Source organism: Coregonus clupeaformis, chromosome 6 (assembly GCF_020615455.1).
Source record: "Coregonus clupeaformis isolate EN_2021a chromosome 6, ASM2061545v1, whole genome shotgun sequence".
NCBI classification, from domain to species: domain Eukaryota; kingdom Metazoa; phylum Chordata; class Actinopteri; order Salmoniformes; family Salmonidae; genus Coregonus; species Coregonus clupeaformis.
This window is the reverse complement of record NC_059197.1, coordinates 45,747,803-45,768,441: the sequence shown is the minus strand read 5'-3', so window position 1 is coordinate 45,768,441 and position 20,639 is coordinate 45,747,803. Positions and strand designations below refer to the sequence as shown.

Genomic DNA, 20,639 nt, shown 5'->3' with positions numbered 1-20,639 from the left:
TTGCCTGCGTTCTAGTGGGGTGACTTACCATGTACCACTGGATATCAAGTTTATGGCAGAAGGGTAATGGTGCCATCTTGTGGTATCAAAATAAAATGGATTCACTATTCGGCGAATGTTATGTAGACTACCTGTACTCATGTACAACATCTGTGTTAGTCTACGACAACAACAAAATAACTAAATGAGTGATTAGATTGAACAAATCCGTAGGCCTAACAATCGCTAAGTAAATATCTAATACATCTGAATGTCATGCAAAAGAACACAGAAGAGGGAACTTTTGAAAAAAGTTGAACCTAACGTCACACGCTCATAAGGACGCTTGGGGCGCCTCAGCAGGACCGAACGGTTTGGAAAGTTCAGATAGAAATATGATATGTAGAACACGTTGGCTCTATTTACGACATTTCTATCTGCAACGTTCAAACACGTTTGGCAACTGAACATTGCCTCACATTATTCCGTGGTCGAGGAAAATAGCACACGGTGTATTCAAGACTACAAAAGGAGGTCGCTTCAACAAGAAAGGAGTTTCGCTTACAGCTTCTAATAGTCTAAGACGAATTGCTACCTCGATCAAGAACATATTATTTGGTAGACGATTATTTACTTTGACGAAGGCTTTCACGGAAAAAAAAACGATGAAACAGGTGTGGAGTGGTGGTGTATTGTTCCTACTGCTCGTGGTACTGGCCCGCGGTCAGTTGGACGAAGAGAAACAAGGATGCGCTTGGGATGTGGACACCGACCCCGACCAAGGTCTTGACCCAAAATCCCTTGAAGCTGGAGCCAGACATTTGGCTCACCTGCCGGAGATGGACTGCAAGGGGTGTCAGGATGCTTGCTGCGGCGACCAGGACTGCCAGCTCGCTTTGATTGGAACCCCAGCTGATGGAACTTCGGAGTGTTTTCTCGTCAGCTGCATGAAAGATGGAAAGGACGTCTGCGTTTTACAGTCCGATTCACAGTTCAAAGTCTACCGCAAAAAGACGCAGCCCAAGACTAAAAAAGTCGAAGTTGACTCTCTTAGTGAAGCTGGTGTCCCCAGGGAAGTCAACGTGACAGGTAGGCATATTGGTCTTTAGGACAATGACAATTCAGGTGCGTCATTGGCACTTATAGGGACTGCTTTAGCCAAGTAGGCTAGACTAGGCTATATCAGTACTTTGTCAATGAATATGCCAATTACCTAGTTTTTGGTGGGGTCAATATGGCTTACAAATTAGGGCAATGTGGCAGAGGACCATTCCCCAGCTCTGTCCTGGTTTTGCAATCCTTTTTATTGAGCTAAGGAATCATAGTGCAAGTTATGCACTCTAGAAATTCAATTTGACCTGGACTTTAGCCTTTCAGTCAGTTTAAAGTGTGAAAATGAATTATGGACCACCACTCAAGTTTATACAGTGTTGTCTCTTTTATTTGCTTCTTCCAATACACATTAACCCAGTGGCGACCAGTGCTCATTGTTCTGTATTTCATGGTGCTGCGTTTTAGTCTCACATACGCCATCCACTGCTTTGCATACCGTCATACATTCGTAGCCAGGTAAGGTGCGTTTTACAAAGTGGAACAATTAGGAAAGCGTGGTTTTTCTGTGCCAGGGGTATTGAATCCTATTGGAGTTCACAGGACGTTTTTTGTGTGGCAACTTCACCCATTTCTCTGGCACACACACTTACTTCCTGATAGGTGAACTTTCATGGGGAGAGATGGTGCTTTCAAGACAACTGCGAACTCGGAAAAAACCGAGGTCAAATTATGACGTCAGTGATCTTCAGGTTGGAAAGTCGGAGATCGAGAAAGAGGCCAGAGTTCCCAACTTGGAATTCCGAGTGAATGACCGTTAAACGTTTTTTTCTCCCATCGGAGCTCGTTTTTTTCCGAGTTCCCAGTTGTCTTGAACGCACTGAAGTCGGAAGTCGGAGATGTCTGAGTTCCCACTGCCCAATTGTTTTGAACACGGCAAGAGACTGGGCCAACCAGTCAGCCAGGTTTGCATGTGCAAGATAAGATTGATTTGTATAATAGGATGGAACGTCTTCTGAGGTGGAGTGGAGAGACTCAGGTCGGCGCTCCTTTGTCATGTTTTGTTTGTCCATTCCAGCTCCCATGGTTTCACTCAGTTTGTAAATCATAGGGAAATAAAGGCAGGAGAGAGCCACAGTAGGCCTACTAACTCTCCTCCTAGAAAAGTGCTTTTCTTTGACAACTAGGCCCTCATCATACATTTATTTATTACTTATATTATTTTGTTTTGGTGTTAATCATATTTTCATCTTGACTGATGTAGTTCCCGATTTGCTACTCTTTGACTATAGAACGTGCCCCTTTTTAAGCATGTAATCCGACAACGGATAGGTTTCCATGTGAATTGAGCTTTTTGTGACCCGCTTCAGTGTTAACCTCTCGTCTGCCCTTTCCTCTTCCCACAGATAAGTGCCGCATGCCCATGGTAGTGGGCTCCTGCCGCGCTGCCTTCCCCAAATACTACTATGACGTAACCAACCAGACCTGCAAGCTGTTCATCTATGGCGGCTGCGACGGCAACGGAAACAACTTTCACACTCAGGAGGAGTGTGAGGGGGCTTGTAGTGGGGTGACAGGTGAGATATCGTTCTACCGAGGTGATTTTCCATATTGGGGAAATATTTGTGGGTGTGTGGTTTCTCTGTTGGCCCAGCCATGGCGTCACTGCCGGGGCGTTGTCAGTGGAACGCAGCTGTGGTCTTAAGTCAACACATAGACAGTCTGAGGTGGTGGGAGCCAGCGGTAACAGAGGAGGAAGTGACCTTGTGGAAACTAAGTAACAGAGAGGGAAGTCTCACGTTACTAACAGCCTTCAGCAGGGACTGCTGGGGGGCAATTCCAATGTAATAGAATTAGGCAAAGACTCAGATTTTTTAACTTTAAAATGTATGCATTTTACAAAAGCACATTTACAGGAAGAACTGTGCAGATGCAAAGTTTGGTTACGGAAAAAAACAGAGTGAGATTTTACTGTAATTCTGTTACTAAACTTTGCATCTGCACAGTTTTTCCAGTAAATGTTAAGAAAATAATAATTGACTGTGTAATTTGTTCCAGGTGGTCATGGTGCATAGAGTTGTATGGTTTGTTTTAAAACTTTTATATAAATTGTTTTACATTTTTAAAGCGAAAAATCTGAGTCTCAGCATAATTCTGTTACTGTGGAAATGCCACGGGTTAAAAGACATGCCATGTTGGGGTTAAGTCTTTGTTTTCTCGGTAATTAGGCCTACCTATTTTTTTTTTCCTCGACGTCTTACATTTCCCCCTGCCCCGGCTTGTGTATGGTTGATCATTATTTAATGTGCATTTTATTCATCTCCCAAAGTCATAATTCTAAACTGGATTGGGCAGTGAGCGTTTTGTTTCAACTCAAATTGCCAAAACACAGAATGATTGTGTCAACACCTTTTCAGCAGGTTTAACTAACTCCCTTGTGTGTCTTAGTCCACACCCCAATGTTATTTAGGGTTTTCACAGCAATCAGTACTGGTTCTTTTGTTGTTGCTTTGCTGTAGGGCAGGGATGGGCAACTTTGATGTGGGGTGGGGGCCACAAAAAATCGGAACTCATCATGGGCTAATTGAGTGACTGACATAATGATAGAAAAACTGATGCACAACCAAATTTCGAAATTGCAACTTGTGTATTCTACACTGAACAAAAATATAAACGCAACATGTAAATTGTTGGTCCCATGTTTCATGAGCTCAAATAAAAGATCCCCGAAAATTTTTCCATACGCACAAAAAACACATTTCTCAAATTTTGTGCACAAATTTGTTTACATCCCTGTTAGTGAGCATTTCTCATTTGCCAAGATAATCCATCCACCGGACAGGTGTGGCATATCAAGAAGCTGATCATTACACAGGTGCACTTTGTGCTGTGGACAATAAAAAGCCACTTTAAAATGTGCAGTTTTGTCACACAACACAATGCCACAGATGTCTCAAGTTTTAAGGGAGTGTGCAATTGGCATGCTGACTGCAGGAATGTCCACCAGTCTTGTTGCCAGAGAATTGAATGTTGATTTCTCTACCATAAGCCGCCTCAATGTCGTTTTAGAGAATTTGGCAGTACGTCCAACCGGCCTCACAACCGCAAACCATGTGTAACCACACCAGCCCAGGACCGCCACATCCGGCTTCTTCACCAGAAGGATCATTTGAGACCAACCACGCGGACAGCAGATTAAACTGTGGGTTTGCACAACCGAAGGATTTCTGCACAAACTGTCAGAAACCGTCTCAGGGAAGCTTATCTGCGGGCTCGTCGTCCTCACCAGGGTCTTGACCTGACAGCAGTTCGGGTCGTAAACGACCTCAGTGGGCAAATTGCTCACCTTCGATGGCCACTTGCACGCTGTAGAAGTGTGCTCTTCAAGGATAAATCCCGGTTTCAACTGTACTGGGCAGATGGCAGACGTGTGGGCGAGTGGTTTGCTAATGTCAATGCTGTGAACTGAGTGCTCCGTGGTGGTGGGGTTATGGTATGGGCAGGCATAAGCTACAGACAATGAACACAATTGCATTTTAACTATGGCAATTTTGATTGCGCAGAGATACCTTGACGAGATACTGAGGCACTTTGTCGTGCCATTCATCCACCGCCATCACCTCATGTTTCAGCATGATAATGCACGGCCCCATGTCACAAGGATCTGTACACAAACTGAAAATGTCCCAGTTCTTCCATGACCTGCGTACTCATCAGACATGTCACCCGTTGAGCATGTTTGGGATGCTCTGGATTGACGTGTAAGACCGTGTGTTCCAGTTCCCGCCAATATCCAGCAACTTCACACAGCCATTGAAGAGGAGTGGGACAACATTCCACAGGCCACAATCAACAGCCTGATCAACTCTATGCGAGGTGTCGCACTGCATGAGGCAAATGGTGGTCACACCAGATACTGACTGGTTTTCTGATCCATGCCCCTACCTTTTTATTTAAGGTATCTGTGACCAACAGATGCATATCTGTATTCTCAGTCAGGTGAAATCCATAGATAAGGGCCTAATGAATTTATTTAAATTGACTGATTTCCTTATGTGAACTGTAACTCAGTGAAATCTTTGAAATTGTTGCATTTTGTGTTTATTTTTGTTGAGTATATTATTCTAACTCTCAACAGTAAGTTGAGACCCTGACTGAGTTCCCCCCCAAAATAAGTATTTATATATTTGTTTAATTGAGCCACAGGTGTGCCACCAGTTGCCCATCCCTGCTGTAGGGTAATTCCATGGTAACAGAATTATGCTGAGACTCTGATTTTTCACTTTAAAATGTATGCCAAGCAAAAAACATTGATTTCATAGTGTTTCATTCATTTCAAGTTCTAGCATGCATCACTATGGTAGTTTACTGCACATACTATTGTCCTTTTAGAAATAGTCAAAATAGCATCTCCTCCTTGTGGTCACTCCACTAGGGTCCTGGCAGCATCCTTAAGTCCTTCACATCAGTCCAGCAGGCTACTAGTCCAACTCCTGTCTCGGTTTCCTACTTTGAGTAAGCTACAGAAAATTGAATTATACCTATAGAAAGTAAATTAACTAAAATAGGTCATTTTTAAAGGCTTAGTTGGAACAATAAAACAGGACCAGGACCATTCATGTGAGTCTCAACTACTAAGCTAGTTAGTGTTACGTCATCCCTTTGAGGTGTAGAGTGTTTGTCATGGGTGTGTGTCGTGTGCATAGATGGTGTTATGCTTGTTTCAGCTTACCCAATGCCAAACCGGTTAAGCGACCTCTGTACGATGAGATGAACTGCATTTTTCACAAGGGTTGGCCTGAGCCGTGCACTACAGTCTCAACCATTCCGTAATAATAAACTCTTCATAGTCAGGCTCTTGCAGTTGGAGCTAATGTACAGTGCTGTGAAAAAGTATTTGCCCCCTTTCTAATTTTCTCTACTTTTGCATATTTGTGATACTGAATGTTATCAGATCTTCAACCAAAACCTAATATTAGATAAAGGGAACATAAGTGAACAAAGAACACAACAATTACATATTTATTTCATAAACAAAGTTATGCAACACCCAATTCCCCTGTGTGAAAAAGTAATTGCCCCCTTACACTCAATAACTGGTTGTGCCACCTTTAGCTGCAATGACTCCAACCAAATGCTTCCTGTAGTTGTTGATCAGTCTCATGTCGCTGTGGAGGAATTTTGGCCCACTCTTCCATGCAGAACTGCTTTAACTCAGTGACGTGTGGGTTTTCAAGCATGAACTGCTCGTTTCAAGTCCTACCACAACATCTCAATTGGGATTAAGTCTGGACATTGACTAGGCCTTCCCAAAACATCCAATTTGTTGCTTTTTAGCCATTTTCATGTAGACTTGATTGTGTGTTTTGGATCATTGTCTTGCTGCATGACCCACCTGCGCTTCAGCTTCAGCTCACAGACGGATGGTCTGACATTCTCCTGTAGAATTCTCTGATACAGAGCAGAATTCATGGTTCCTTCTATTAAGGCAAGTCGTCCAGGTCCTGAGCCAGCAAAGCATCCCCAAACCATCACACCACCACCACCATGCTTGACCTTTGGTATGATGTTCTTACTGTGGAATGCAGTGTTTGGTTTTCGCCAGGCATAATGGGACCCATCTCATCCAAAAAGTTGACTCAAGTTTGCCAAAAAGCACTTGGATGATCATCAAGACTCTTGGAAGAACGTTCTATGGACAGATGATTCAAAAGTATAGCTTTTTGGACAACATGGTTCCAGTAATGCCTGGCGAAAACCAAACACTGCATTCCACAGTAAGAACATCATACCAAAGGTCAAGCATGGTGGTGGTGTGATGGTTTGGGGATGCTTTGCTGCATGGGGTGTCTCCTTTTTGGTTATTGAACTATAGTAAGTAAATTGGATTTACACCCGGTAATGAAATGTCATCATGGGTCCCTGAAATGTACTACATAGAAATGCATAATTATGGATATGAATATAAGACATGTCTATGTCCTGGTAAGTTTGCTGTTACTTACAGCAGTCATGCTAATCACATTAGCGCACGTGAGCTCAACCATCCCATATACGGGACACCGATCCCGCAGAGGTTAAACAATCTCTCTCTTTAATTTCCCAACTTTTTCGAGCATTCAATAAAGCTCAGTATTTGAATTATTTATTTTATACAGTCATTTATGCTCATCTTTATCAATGGTGTCAATTTCAGACCCCACGGTATATGCCTTAATAAAAAATGTTTTAGACTCTTAGCTTTCATTTGACAGTTGGTTCTCATGGGTCCGTTTTACATGGATGTTGCCCAACAAAGTCCACATTCTACCATGTGAAGAGTCAGTACATCTGAATTATTGCTGGCCGCTTGTTTAGACAGGAAATAGCTGTAATTCGGGATTTGTTTTTTTTTAAAGCATACAAATTGCACTCTAGTCCACTATCGTTTTTTTTTTTTTAATGGGTTGTAATCCGTTTCATGAATAGCTGTTTGTGTTGCTAATATTAACAAGAAGAAGCCATATCTGTTGAAAGGAAATGCTTGCTTTTTCAATGTATTATTTTCAAAGAGAAGCTTCCCTTTTAATCACTTCATTATAAATCGATACACTGTTTTTACAGTAAGGCTAAACCGTGAGTCAATGTGCTTTTGTTCCCTTAATGGGTTTCATGGACCATCACTTTCTCAACAGGTACTGTGCTGTTGTCCAAGGCTTCCCCCATGCAGAGAAGAATGGCTATGACTGCCGACGATCAAGGTAACATATACGTAGCACTATTTACACCACCTATTTTAAACACTTTCTTTAGAAGTAGTAAAACTGGAAATATCATACTGCATCTCTTGGATTGTGTGTCTCCGATTTTAAAAGGCAAAATGTCATGATCCTCAACATTAAAACACAACTTGACTGATGTGTAAAATGGCAGCTACTTATGTGTGAGACCTGAGGCGGTTCTAGATAAATCAGTCAACAGTTCCACATTCCTCAGTCCTTCCATAATGTGTACAGCGCCGCTTATCTGTGTTTGTCCAACACACTTCAAATCATAGGTCATGTTATGGTGCCTCATATACAGTGCATTCGGAAAGTATTCAGACCCTTGACTTTTTCCACATTTTGTTACGTTACAGCCTTATTCTAAAATTGATTAAATAAAAACGCTTCCTCATCAATCTACACACAATACCCCATAATGACAAACCGAAAAAAGGTTTTTAGACATTTCTGCAAGTTTATTAAAAATAAAAAACAGAAATTCCTTATTTACATTAGTATTTGCTATGAGACTCGAAATGGAGCTCCGGTGCATCCTGTTTCCACTGATCATCCTTGATGTTTCTACAACTTGAGTGGAGTCCACCTGTGTCAACGGGTCTGAATACTTTCCGAAGGCACTGTGTGTATATACTGAACAAAAATATAAACACAACAATTTCTAAGATTTTACTGAGTTACAGTTCATATGAGGAAATTGGTCAATTGAAATAAATTCATTAGGCCCTAATCTATGGATTTCACATGAGTGGGCAGGGGTGCAGCCATGGGTGGGCGCATAGGCCCACCCACTGGGGAGCCAGGCCCACCCACTGGGGAGCCAGGCCCAACCAATCAAAATGAGTTTATCCCCACAAAAAGGCTTTATTACAGACCGAAATACTCCTTAGCGTGGGCCTCCTGAGAGGCGCAGCGGTCTAAGGCACTGCATCGCAGTGCTTTAAGCGTCACTACAGACCCATAGGGCGGCGCACAATTGGCCCAGCGTCGTCCGGATTAGGTGAGGGTTTGGCTGGGGGGGCTTTACTTGGCTTATCGCGCTCTAGCGACTCCTTGTGGCGGGCTGGGCGCCTGCAGGCTGACTTCGGTCGTCAGTTGAATGGTGTTTCCTCCGACACATTGGTGCGGCTGGCTTCCGGGTTAAGTGGGCGGGTGTTAAGAAACGCAGTTTGGCGGGTCATGTTTTGGAGGACGCATGACTCAACCTTCGCATCTCCCGAGCCCGTTGGAGAGTTGCAGCGATGAGACAAGATCGCAATTGGATATCACGAAATTGGGGAGAAAAGGTGATTCCTGCAGTCAGTATGCAAATTGCACGCTCCCTCAACTTGCGACATCTGTGGCATTGTGTTGTGACAAAACTACACATTTTAAAGTAGCCTTTTATTGTCCCCAGCACAAGGTGCACCTGTGTAATGATCATGCTGTTTAATCAGCTTCTTTATATGTCACACCTGTCAGGTGGATGGATTATCTTGGCAAATGAGAAATGCTCACTAACAGGGATGCTTCTGTTTGCCACAGTAAGTGTTGTGCAGTAGGCTTGATTCCGGACCCAGTCAGTTCTATTGGTGCCTTGATCTCTGAGTATTTTTTTATATGTTTTATTTATTTCACCTTTATTTAACCAGGTAAGCCAGTTGAGAACAAGTTCTCATTTACAACTGCGACCTGGCCAAGATAAAGCAAAGCACCACCTATTGAGGTCAAAGGGGGGTGAAATGTAACTGAGGTCGTTCGATGAACTACGCTCTTTTGATGCGTAACTTTGCTGGAGACTTGAAGACTTTTGTTAGCTTCCTGAACTCATCCCTATGGGCTTTAGCTAAGTGGGATATCAGTCTTGTGACATGCAGGAGACCTGGTTCGAACCCAGTCAGTCACAAGAGCAAGATTAATAGGTGGAAAAAGGTGAAAGGCTATCCTTAGAAGGGCTATGACAGGGCTATTCAACTGTGTTCTTATGGGGGTCAAATTGTTTTTTCTCCCTTCTATCACGGCCTGTGATCATCATAGAGGGCACATCCATTTTCCAGAGAGCCTTTCAGGAATGGATCATAATAGTTTATAGATGAAATGGTTTGAACTCTATAGGGCCTCCTGTAGCTCAGTTGGTAGAGCATGGCGGCGCTTGCAACGCAAGGGTTGTGGGTTCGATTCCCACGGGGGCCAGTATGAAAAATGTATGCACTCACTAACTGTAAGTCGCTCTGGATAAGAGCGTCTGCTAAATGATTAAAATGTATAGGGAGAAAATAAATTCTACATGCCACATTGGCTTCAGAAGCCGCCAGAAGCTTCTGTTAACCACAGTTGGCGTTTTAAATTCTATCTGTTCTCCTCTACTTTTCGTGGCTTGCAAAGTACCAGAATGTTGTCTCTGGTTTTGAATCTGAATTTAGAGAACTGAATCTGAATGCATCTGAGAGGTTGAATATATGAAACTTTGATAAACTTGAAATTATAGTTTGTAAACTTGATACACAGACAATGAATGCAATATCTACCATATTGAAACTATATATATATATATATATACTGCTCAAAAAAATAAAGGGAACACTAAAATAACACATCCTAGTTCTGAATGAATGAAATAATCTTATTAAATACTTTTTTCTTTACATAGTTGAATGTGCTGACAACAAAATCACAAAAAAAATATCAATGAGGTCTAGCATTGTCTTGCATTAGGAGGAACCCAGGGCCAACCGCACCAGCATATGGTCTCACAAGGGGTCTGAGGATCTCATCTCGGTACCTAATGGCAGTCAGGCTACCACTGGCGAGCACATGGAGGGCTGTGCGGCCCCCCAAAGAAATGCCACCCCACACCATGACTGACCCACCGCCAAACCGGTCATGCTGGATGATGTTGCAGGCAGCAGAACGTTCTCCACGGCGTCTCCAGACTCTGTCACGTCTGTCACGTGCTCAGTGTGAACCTGCTTTCATCTGTGAAGAGCACAGGGCGCCAGTGGCGAATTTGCCAATCTTGGTGTTCTTTGGCAAATGCCAAACGTCCTGCACGGTGTTGGGCTGTAAGCACAACCCCCACCTGTGGACGTCGGGCCCTCATACCACCCTCATGGAGTCTGTTTCTGACCGTTTGAGCAGACACATGCACATTTGTGGCCTGCTGGAGGTCATTTTGCAGGGCTCTGGCAGTGTTCCTCCTTGCACAAATGCGGAGGTAGCAGTCCTTCTGCTGGGTTGTTGCCCTCCTACGGCCTCCTCCATGTCTCCTGATGTACTGGCCTGTCTCCTGGTAGCACCTCCATGCTCTGGACACTACGCTGACAGACACAGCAAACCTTCTTGCCACAGCTCGCATTGATGTGCCATCCTGGATGAGCTGCACTACCTGAGCCACTTGTGTGGGTTGTAGACTCCGTCTCATGCTACCACTAGAGTGAAAGCACCACCAGCATTCAAAAGTGACCAAAACATCAGCCAGGAAGCATAGGAACTGAGAAGTGGTCTGTGGTCACCACCTGCAAAACCAGTCCTTTATTGGCGGTGTCTTGCTAATTGCCTATAATTTCCACCTGTTGTCTATTCCATTTGCACAACAGCATGTGAAATGTATTGTCAATCAGTGTTGCTTCCTAAGTGGACAGTTTGATTTCACAGAAGTGTGATTGACTTGGAGTTACATTGTGTTTAAGTGTTCCCTTTATTTTTTTTAGCTGTGTGTGTGTGTGTGTGTGTGTGTGTGTGTGTGTGTGTGTGTGTGTGTGTGTGTGTGTGTGTGTGTGTGTGTGTGTGTGTGTGTATATACATACATACATACATACATACATACATACATACATACATATCGTGAGGGGGAAAAAAGTATTTGATCCCCTGCTGATTTTGTACGTTTGCCCACTGACAAAGACATGATCAGTCTATAATTTTAATGGTAGGTTTATTTGAACAGTGAGAGACAGAATAACAACAAAAAAATCCAGAGAAACGCATGTCAAAAATGTTATGTATTGATTTGCATTTTAATGAGGGAAATAAGTATTTGACCCCTCTGCAAAACATGACTTAGTACTTGGTGGCAAAACCCTTGTTGGCAATCAGAGAGGTCAGACATTTCTTGTAGTTGGCCACCAGGTTTGCACACATCTCAAGAGGGATTTTGTCCCACTCCTCTTTGCAGATCTTCTCCAAGTCATTAAGGTTTCGAGGCTGACGTTTGGCAACTCAAACCTTCAGCTCCCTCCACAGATTTTCTATGGGATTAAGGTCTGGAGACTGGCTAGGCCACTCCAGGACCTTAATGTGCTTCTTCTTGAGCCACTCCTTTGTTGCCTTGGCCGTGTGTTTTGGGTCATTGTCATGCTGGAATACCCATCCACGACCCATTTTCAATGCCCTGGCTGAGGGAAGGAGGTTCTCACCCAAGATTTGACGGTACATGGCCCCGTCCATTGTCCCTTTGATGCGGTGAAGTTGTCCTGTCCCCTTAGCCGAAACCCCCCAAAGCATAATGTTTCCACCTCCATGTTTGACGGTGGGGATGGTGTTCTTGGGGTCATAGGCAGCATTCCTCCTCCTCCAAACACGGCGAGTTGAGTTGATGCCAAAGAGCTTGATTTTGGTCTCATCTGACCACAACACTTTCACCCAGTTCTCCTCTGAATCATTCAGATGTTCATTGGCAAACTTAAGACGGGCCTGTATATGTGCTTTCTTGAGCAGGGGGACCTTGCGGGCGCTGCAGGATTTCAGTCCTTCACGGCGTAGTGTGTTACCAATTGTTTTCTTGGTGACTATGGTCCCAGCTGACATCATTGACAAGATCCTCCCGTGTAGTTCTGGGCTGATTCCTCACCGTTCTCATGATCATTGCAACTCCACGAGGTGAGATCTTGCATGGAGCCCCAGGCCGAGGGAGATTGACAGGTCTTTTGTGTTTCTTCCATTTGCAAATAATCGCACCAACTGTTGTTACCTTCTCACCAAGCTGCTTGGCGATGGTCTTGTAGCCCATTCCAGCCTTGTGTAGGTCTACAATATTGTCCCTGACATCCTTGGAGAGCTCTTTGGTCTTGGCCATGGTGGAGAGTTTGGAATCTGATTGATTGCTTCTGTGGACAGGTGTCTTTTATACAGGTAACAAGCTGAGATTAGGAGCACTCCCTTTACGAGTGTGCTCCTAATCTCAGCTCGTTACCTGTATAAAAGACACCTGGGAGCCAGAAATCTTTCTGATTGAGAGGGGGTCAAATACTTATTTCCCTCATTTAAAATGCAAATCAATTTATAACATTTTTGACATGTGTTTTTCTGGATTTTTTTGTTGTTATTCTGTCTCTCACTGTTCAAATAAACCTACCATTTAAAATTATAGACTGATCATTTCTTTGTCAGTGGGCAAACGTACAAAATCAGCAGGGGATCAAATACTTTTTTCCCTCACTGTGTGTGTGTGTATATGTATGTATATATATGTATGTATGTATGTGTATATATATATATATATGAGAGATAATTTTAATCTATTAGATTGAAATGTAATTACAGAAATTACAGTAACATTTCTCAATGCGTTTAGGCGTCCATATGACTTTTTTTTCTTTTTCTGTTGGACCAAATGAAAATAGCAAGTTGAAACCGCTTGTCAAAGAGGAAGAATGTCGTCTACCTTCCCGCCTTTGGGACAATGACTCCCATTGTTAGGGCGGAGACATGAGCATCTTGTCATTATATACAGATCTCTGGTGTAAATGGGAGGTGGACAGAAGGAGTGAAGGCAACATGAGAACAAGTGGATATAAACTAAAAGTAAAAAGAAACTGGATTCTTGTGGCATTTTGGAATATTGTGCAAAAACAAACATTCAAATTAATTTGATATTGTTCAGCCCTAACTCCAAGGCATGCTTTGAATACTGAATATGTACATTTTGTTACTATGACGATTAGCTAAATAAATGTGTCTTGACACATCGCATTATTGGTTAATAACAGGGAAGCTGATCTCTGATTTGCTGAGATAATTTTCCTATGCCAAAAGTAGCGGTGCGGGCCTGTTCAAGTACACTGGCTGGGAAGCATGTGATTTTTACAGCACAAAGGTCAACATACTGTACCCATGGTGACAGTGTATTGTGTGATCACTGTAATTCCAACAATTTTGACTGACTTTAAAATGGGTCACTAGCTGCCAGTCCTGAGGATCCTGCCAGTTCTAACGATCTCCTTCCCAAGATGACATCAGATGACTTTATCGGCAAGTTGTCTATTTCTCTCACTCCTCTTTGTTTCTTTCTATTCCTGTTGTCTTCCCTTCCCTGTAAATTCAATTGATAACACTCCTCTTCCTGTCCTAACTGTGTTTAGTGAATTATATGCTCTCTCCTCTTCCTATTCTCTCTTAATTGCTGTCATTTCCTGTTTGAGTGGTGCTGACCTCTGACCCTTTTCTCCTGTCCAATTAGAGATGTGCCAGGCCAGTCCAGAAACAGGGCCATGCCGCGCCTCCCATCGCCACTACTACTTCGACAGCTCCACCGGCACCTGCCTGCCCTTCATCTACGGAGGCTGCCTTGGCAACAAGAACAACTACGATACTGCCGAGAGGTGCCTCGCCACCTGCACAGGTGCTCTTCACCCTCCCCCTCTATCACCTCCTCCCATTATTACCTGACACTTCTCACCTCCCACCAACCCCAACAGGCCTCCCCACCCAGCAACCCCTCTCTCTCTTACATTGACTTATTTTATATCTCTCCAGTGACCGTCATCCCTGGCTCTAAGGGAAGGAAAGGATCTGATATAGACAAACCTACAGATGACAAGAGCATTGAACATAAAGGTAACTGGATAGAGGACATATTTCTGCAGTATGGCTTTTGGCTAGCTCCTTTAGGTTGATGTTCAGTGTAAACCATTCCCCCTGCATGGTGTAGTTACCTGTTCAGGGATCAGTCTCAAACATGTCCTTCCTGATGTGATAGCCTTTTTCACAGGTCTGCAGGTTTGAGATCAGTTCTGATTGTCCCCTGGTCCTCCTTTCCTCCACAGATGCTTGCATGGTGCCCTCAGACGCAGGCCCTTGCCGCGCTGCCTTCAGTATGTACTACTTTGACCGTAGCACTAGCTCCTGCAAGTCTTTCATCTACGGTGGCTGCCAGGGAAATGATAACCGCTACGGCACACTGGACGAATGCATGGCCCGGTGCACTGGAGTGGACGGTAAGGATGGACTGCATTTCAGTGATCTGACAAATAGGATGAGATTATAAATTGTCTGGTTATGGGAGTGATTAAGTTAGCCTCAGGCTTCTCATGGAGTTCAAAAGCCTGGGGGAAGTTAAATATAGTGGGTATCGGAAGTATTCACCCACATTGGATTTAAAAAATGTTTTTGTTGCGTTACAAAGTGGGATTGAAATGGATTTAGTTATTGATCTACACAAAATGCTCCAGAATGTCAAAGTGAAAAGAACAAATGAATACAAATAAAATAACTAAAATATAGTTGTTTGCGGCCTCCCGAATGGCGCAGCGGTCTAAGGCACTGCACCGCAGTGCTAGAGGTGTCATGACAGATCCGGGTTCGATCCCAGGCTGTTTCGCAGCCGTCCGCGACCGGAAGACCCATGAGGTGGCACACAATTGGCCCAGCGTCGTCCGGGTTAGGGGAGGGTTGGGCCGGCTGGGATGTCCTTGTCCCATCGCGCACTAGCGACTCTTTGTGGCGGCCGGGCGCATTCATGCTGACTTCGGCCACCAGGCTTCCGGGTTAAGCATGCAGTGTGTCAAGAAGCAGTGTGACTTGGCAGGGTCGTATTTTGGAGGACGCATGGCTCTCGACCTTCGCCTCTCCCGAGTCCGTACGGGAGTTCCAGTGATGGGACAAGACTGTAACTACCAATTTGATATCACGAAATTGGGGACAAAAAGGGGTAAAAAATTGTATAAAATATTCACCCCTTTTGTTTAGGCAAGCCTAAGTTAGTTAAGGAGTGCAATTTGGCTTAACAAATCACATAGTAAGTTATATTGACTCACTCTGTGTGAAATAATAGGGGTTGACATGATTTTTTAATGACTACCCCTTCCTCTGTCTGCCATACATACATCTGTAAGGTCCCTCAGTCAAGTATTGATTTTCAAGCACAGATTCAACTACAAAAACCATGGAGCTTTTCGATAGCTTCATAAAGAAGGGCAGTGATTTGTTAGTTGGGTAACAATAAGAAATCAGACATCGAATAGCTATTTTAAGCATGGTCAAGTTAATCATTATGGTGTGGATTATGTATTAAATCACCCAGACACAACAAAGATGGTCGTACTTCTTAACTGAGCTGCCAGACAGGAAGGAAATGTCACCATGAGGCCAATTTTAAAACCGCTACAGAGTTCAATGGCTGTGAAGGGAGAACTGACAACATTGTTGTTACGCCACAATAATGACAGAATGAAAAGAAGAATACAAATTATTCCAAGATAAGGCACTACAATAATACTGCAAAACAATGTTGCTAAGGAATACACTTTTTGGCCTAAATGCAAAGCCTTCTGTTTGGATCAAATCCAACACATCACAAAGTAACTGCCGCCTTATTTTGAAGCATGGTGGTGGCTGCATCATGGTAAGGGTATCCTTGACGTCGGCAAAGACTGGGGAGTTTTTCAGGATGAAAAGAAACGGGATAGAGCTAAGCACATGCAAAATCCTAGAGGAAACCTGCTTCAGTCTGCTTTACACCAGACACTGGGAGAGGAATTCACCTTTCAGCAGAACAATAACCTACAACACAAGACCAAATTTACACAAGTTATTTACCAAGAAGACCGTGAATGTTGCTGAGTGGCGAAGTTAGTTTTTGATTTAACTCTGCTTAAAAATCTATGGCAAGACTTAAAAATTGCTGTCTAGCGATGATCCCCAACACCTTGACAGAGCTTGAAGAATTTTGAAAATAATAATGGGCAAATATTCAACAATACAGATGTGCAAAGCTCTTTATGAGACTTGCCCAAGAAGACTCACAGCTGTAATCGTTGCTGCCAAAGGTGTTTCTAACATGTATTGACTTTCTTTTGAAGTGGATATAGTGATATGTTTATTTTCTGATTCCATTATTTTCACAGGCGAACAAGGGCAACACAATGGCCATAACCGCATGACACCAGGTAAGCTAACCTTCCTTAGGTTCTAGGCTGGCTGAGAGGTTTAAAGGGTCATGTTCCAGTGGGTGTGATATGGCAACACTTAACAGTTCTGAATACAGCTTCAGGAGAGTCTATAGGTTTTTATTTAAAGTTTGTTTTGGGTAGTATATGAACTTGGCTTGTGCGAGCCGGAATGGCTCATAGGAACAGGAGCCTATCTCCTGTTTCTGCAGTGTGAGGCATCTTGAGGTACAAGTACACCCCCTGGACAATGCGTTATTTATTTATTTATTTATTTATATATATATATATTTATATATATATCGAACCCACAACCCTGGCATTGCAATCGCCATGCTCTACCAACTGAGCTACACGGAACTAGATTGGCGGTCAAGCCCTCCGATCTCCTTAATCCTGAGTGCCAAGCAGAGACTCATCAGGTCCCATTTTTACAGTCTTTGGTATGTCTCGGCCGGGCATCGAACACCTAACCTTCCAATCTCAGGGCGGACACTAATCACAAGCCACTGAGTTGGTCTCATTGATAAATGAGACTGTTAGAAATAACACCATGTGATGTGAACCAAAGAGTGATCATGAACAACTGAAAGATTCACTGAGAATATACACAGTGTACAAAACATTAGGAACACCAACGCCTTCCTAATTGAGTTGCACCCCCCTTTGCCCTCAGAACAGCCTCAATTCGTCAGGGCATGCACCCTACAAGGTGTCGAAAGCGTTCCACAGGGATGCTGGCCAATGTTGACTCCAATGCTTCCCACAGTTGTGTCAAGTTGGCTGGATGTCATTTGGGTCGTGGACCATTCTTGATACACACGAGAAACTGTTGCGTGTGAAAAACCCAGCAGCGTTGCAGTTCTTGACACAAACTGGTGCGCCTTGCACCTACTACCATACCCTGTTGAATGCCACTTAAATATTTTGTCTTGCCCATTCAGTCTCTGAATGACACACACACAATCCATGACTCAATTGTCTCAAGGCTTAAAAATCCTTCTTTAACCTGTCTCCTCCCCTACATCTACACTGATTGAAGTGGATTTTACATCCATAAGGGATCATAGCTTTCACCTGGATTCACCTGGTCAGTCAGTCATGGGAAGAGCAGGTGTTCTTAATGTTGTGTACACTCCTTTACTCCTTTATTTGGACAGTGAAGCTGCAACTTTTAATTTGGCTCTGTACTCCAGCATTATGGATTTGAGAGAAAATGTTTCAGTGACAGTACAGACAGAATGTCACCTTTTCATGAGGCTATTTTCATATCTGTTTTACCGTTTAGAAATGAAAGCACTATGTATCTTGTATCATTTGAAGGTGTCATAAGTATTTGGACAAATCTGTATTAAAGTAGTCAAAAGTTTGGTATTTGGTCCCATATCAATGACTACATCAAGTTTGTGACTCATTTGGGCAATTCCATGGTAACAGAGTGATTCAGAGACTCCTATTTTTCACTTTAAGATGTATGTAAAAAAACAAACAATGATTGCAAAGTTAAACAAACCACACAACTCTGCACAAGGACTAGTTTTAACAATTTCCACTGAAAATGTTACAAAAACAAATTTACTTGAACAGTGCCGATGCAAAGTTTGGTAACAAAATGGCCGCACAAACTGTCATTCTCAGCAAAAAGCTGTATACAAGCAACCTATTTCAGACCGGTCTGCACATTTTTTAAAAGTTTGAATGGTGTTTCTAGCTTAAACGGTGGAAGACTAGTTATGACCAGAATTTCTTACCATTAAATTCTATTGGGCACAACGTAATCTGCAACACAACCAAAACAAACTGCAAATGCATCCAATACGTTTGTAGAGTCACAAATTTGATCTAGTCATTGCGTTCTAAGAATATGGGACCAAATACTACACTTTTGACTACTTTAATACACACAGTTCAATTTGTCCAAATACTTATAGCGCCTTAATGATTTCATTTCTAAACGGTGAAACATATTTATGAAAATACCCTCAAATAAAAGTAATGTGCTATTGCCTCATATGAAACATTTTGATCTCAAATCCAAAATGCTAAAGTATAGAGCCAAATTAAGTTTTAGTTTCACTGTCCAAATAAATAAGTATGGGAGTAAATGCCTCCCTCCTTCCCCTCCAGGGTTCTTCCTGGTGGCTTCGCTGGTTGTGATTTCAGCCCTGATCCTGGTGGGTCTGATCCTCTTCACCTTCCGGTGCTCCAGGCTGCAGCGTGGCCACCGCCGCCTCAGTGACAAGGAAGACCTGCTGCCCTACGAGGAGCTGTTTGAGGAGCAGCTGCCCGAGGAAGCGCTCCCCAAAGTGGGCACCGCACCATAAGGAGGGAGCCCCCCCTGCTCCTGTGTAGCTCCATGGAGCCACAGTCACCTTACGTCACTTTCCATTCCAAATATCACTGACACGGAATGCCTGCATCTGCTGGTTGTCAAGGGATGTATTCATATACGATGGGAAGTTGTTCATTTGTTAATTGTGTTTTTTTGTCCAAATAGCCACTATACTAATTACGTAGATTAAAATGATAGGTAAATTGCTAATACATGCACACCTGAGAGGTGTTTAGGCCAGGTTTTGGTGAGTGATTTAGACTGTGCTTGACTTTTTCAGATCATAGGGAATTTCTGCTGCTGTCATTACTTTTGTTTATTTAAAAGGCTGAAACTTTGACGGGCAGTCTCCCAGACACAGATTAAGCCTAATCTTGGAGAAAAACTCAAAGGAGAATCTCCATTAAAATGTTTTTTAGTCCAGGATTAGGCACATCAATGTGTCCGGGAAACCTCCCCTGAATGGGGTTTTAAAACACTTTTGTAAACTTCGCTTTAGTTAATGAACGAACTACTATACTATGTGCACTGTTAACTGTGAGATGTTATTTTGTACACCTATATTCAGTGGCAGGATTGCCTTTTAAAACAAAATATAATGAAGTCAATTTAATGAATGAATAAAATATTTAATGTAACATTTTACTTACAATTTAAGAGGGGAGCACATCATTTAAATCTTAAACATGATAAACATGACATGGATGACACAACTGTTATTTTCATGATTACACTAATACCAAACACTATCCTGTTCTACCTGTAACTCAGCAGTGAGATGGATGACGTCAACACTGCATCCTCTTTATTAACTACTGAATGTGTTTAATAAATAAAATATACTGGTACTTTTTGATTGCTGAATCTCTATTTATATAGCACATTTTTTTACAGTGCAAAGTGCTTCACATACATAAAGAAATTAGAGAATAAAACATACATTTATAAATAAGTAGTAAATAGATACATTTAAGATGGTAAAACAACAGTGGACAACTAAAAGCGCCCTAGGTAAAAGGTATGTTATTTTTCTTAATGTCAACGGTTTGTCAACTCACTCCCAGCTGCATTTGTATTGCTTGAGATTGGAGAGGACAAGGCTGGAGTGTTTTTTTTCTTACCTCTAGAGGGCAGAAGTGACCATGATACATACTCAGTATCTTAGTGAAGAAACTAGACTGATCTTTGTGGGCACTCCTTAAACTGATCCTATGAGTACATTTTATGCATAGGACTCAAATGTTTTCTTCAACACTAGTTATGGAATTTCAGTGAGTGAAGTTTTTTTCTAAATCAAAACATCCTATTCAAAATGATCATAGTAATGTAGGTTCTCAACTGCCATTTGTATTTCACTGTCAATGTATCACTTTG

The 20,639-nt window shown here is 42.7% G+C and overlaps 1 protein-coding gene across 1 annotated transcript; it reads left to right on the top strand.

The window, feature by feature from the left end:
• The first annotated feature begins 448 nt into the window (after positions 1 to 448).
• Positions 449 to 20,121, top strand: LOC121567444 (tissue factor pathway inhibitor). The gene is made up of 9 exons (XM_041877491.2): positions 449 to 1,068; positions 2,436 to 2,606; positions 7,704 to 7,769; positions 13,950 to 14,018; positions 14,227 to 14,388; positions 14,523 to 14,603; positions 14,813 to 14,983; positions 16,892 to 16,933; positions 19,061 to 20,121. The coding sequence occupies exons 1-9, from the start codon at positions 645 to 647 to the stop codon at positions 19,255 to 19,257; spliced, it is 1,383 nt and encodes a 460-aa protein (XP_041733425.1). The 5' UTR covers positions 449 to 644; the 3' UTR covers positions 19,258 to 20,121.
• The last annotated feature ends 518 nt before the right edge of the window (positions 20,122 to 20,639 follow it).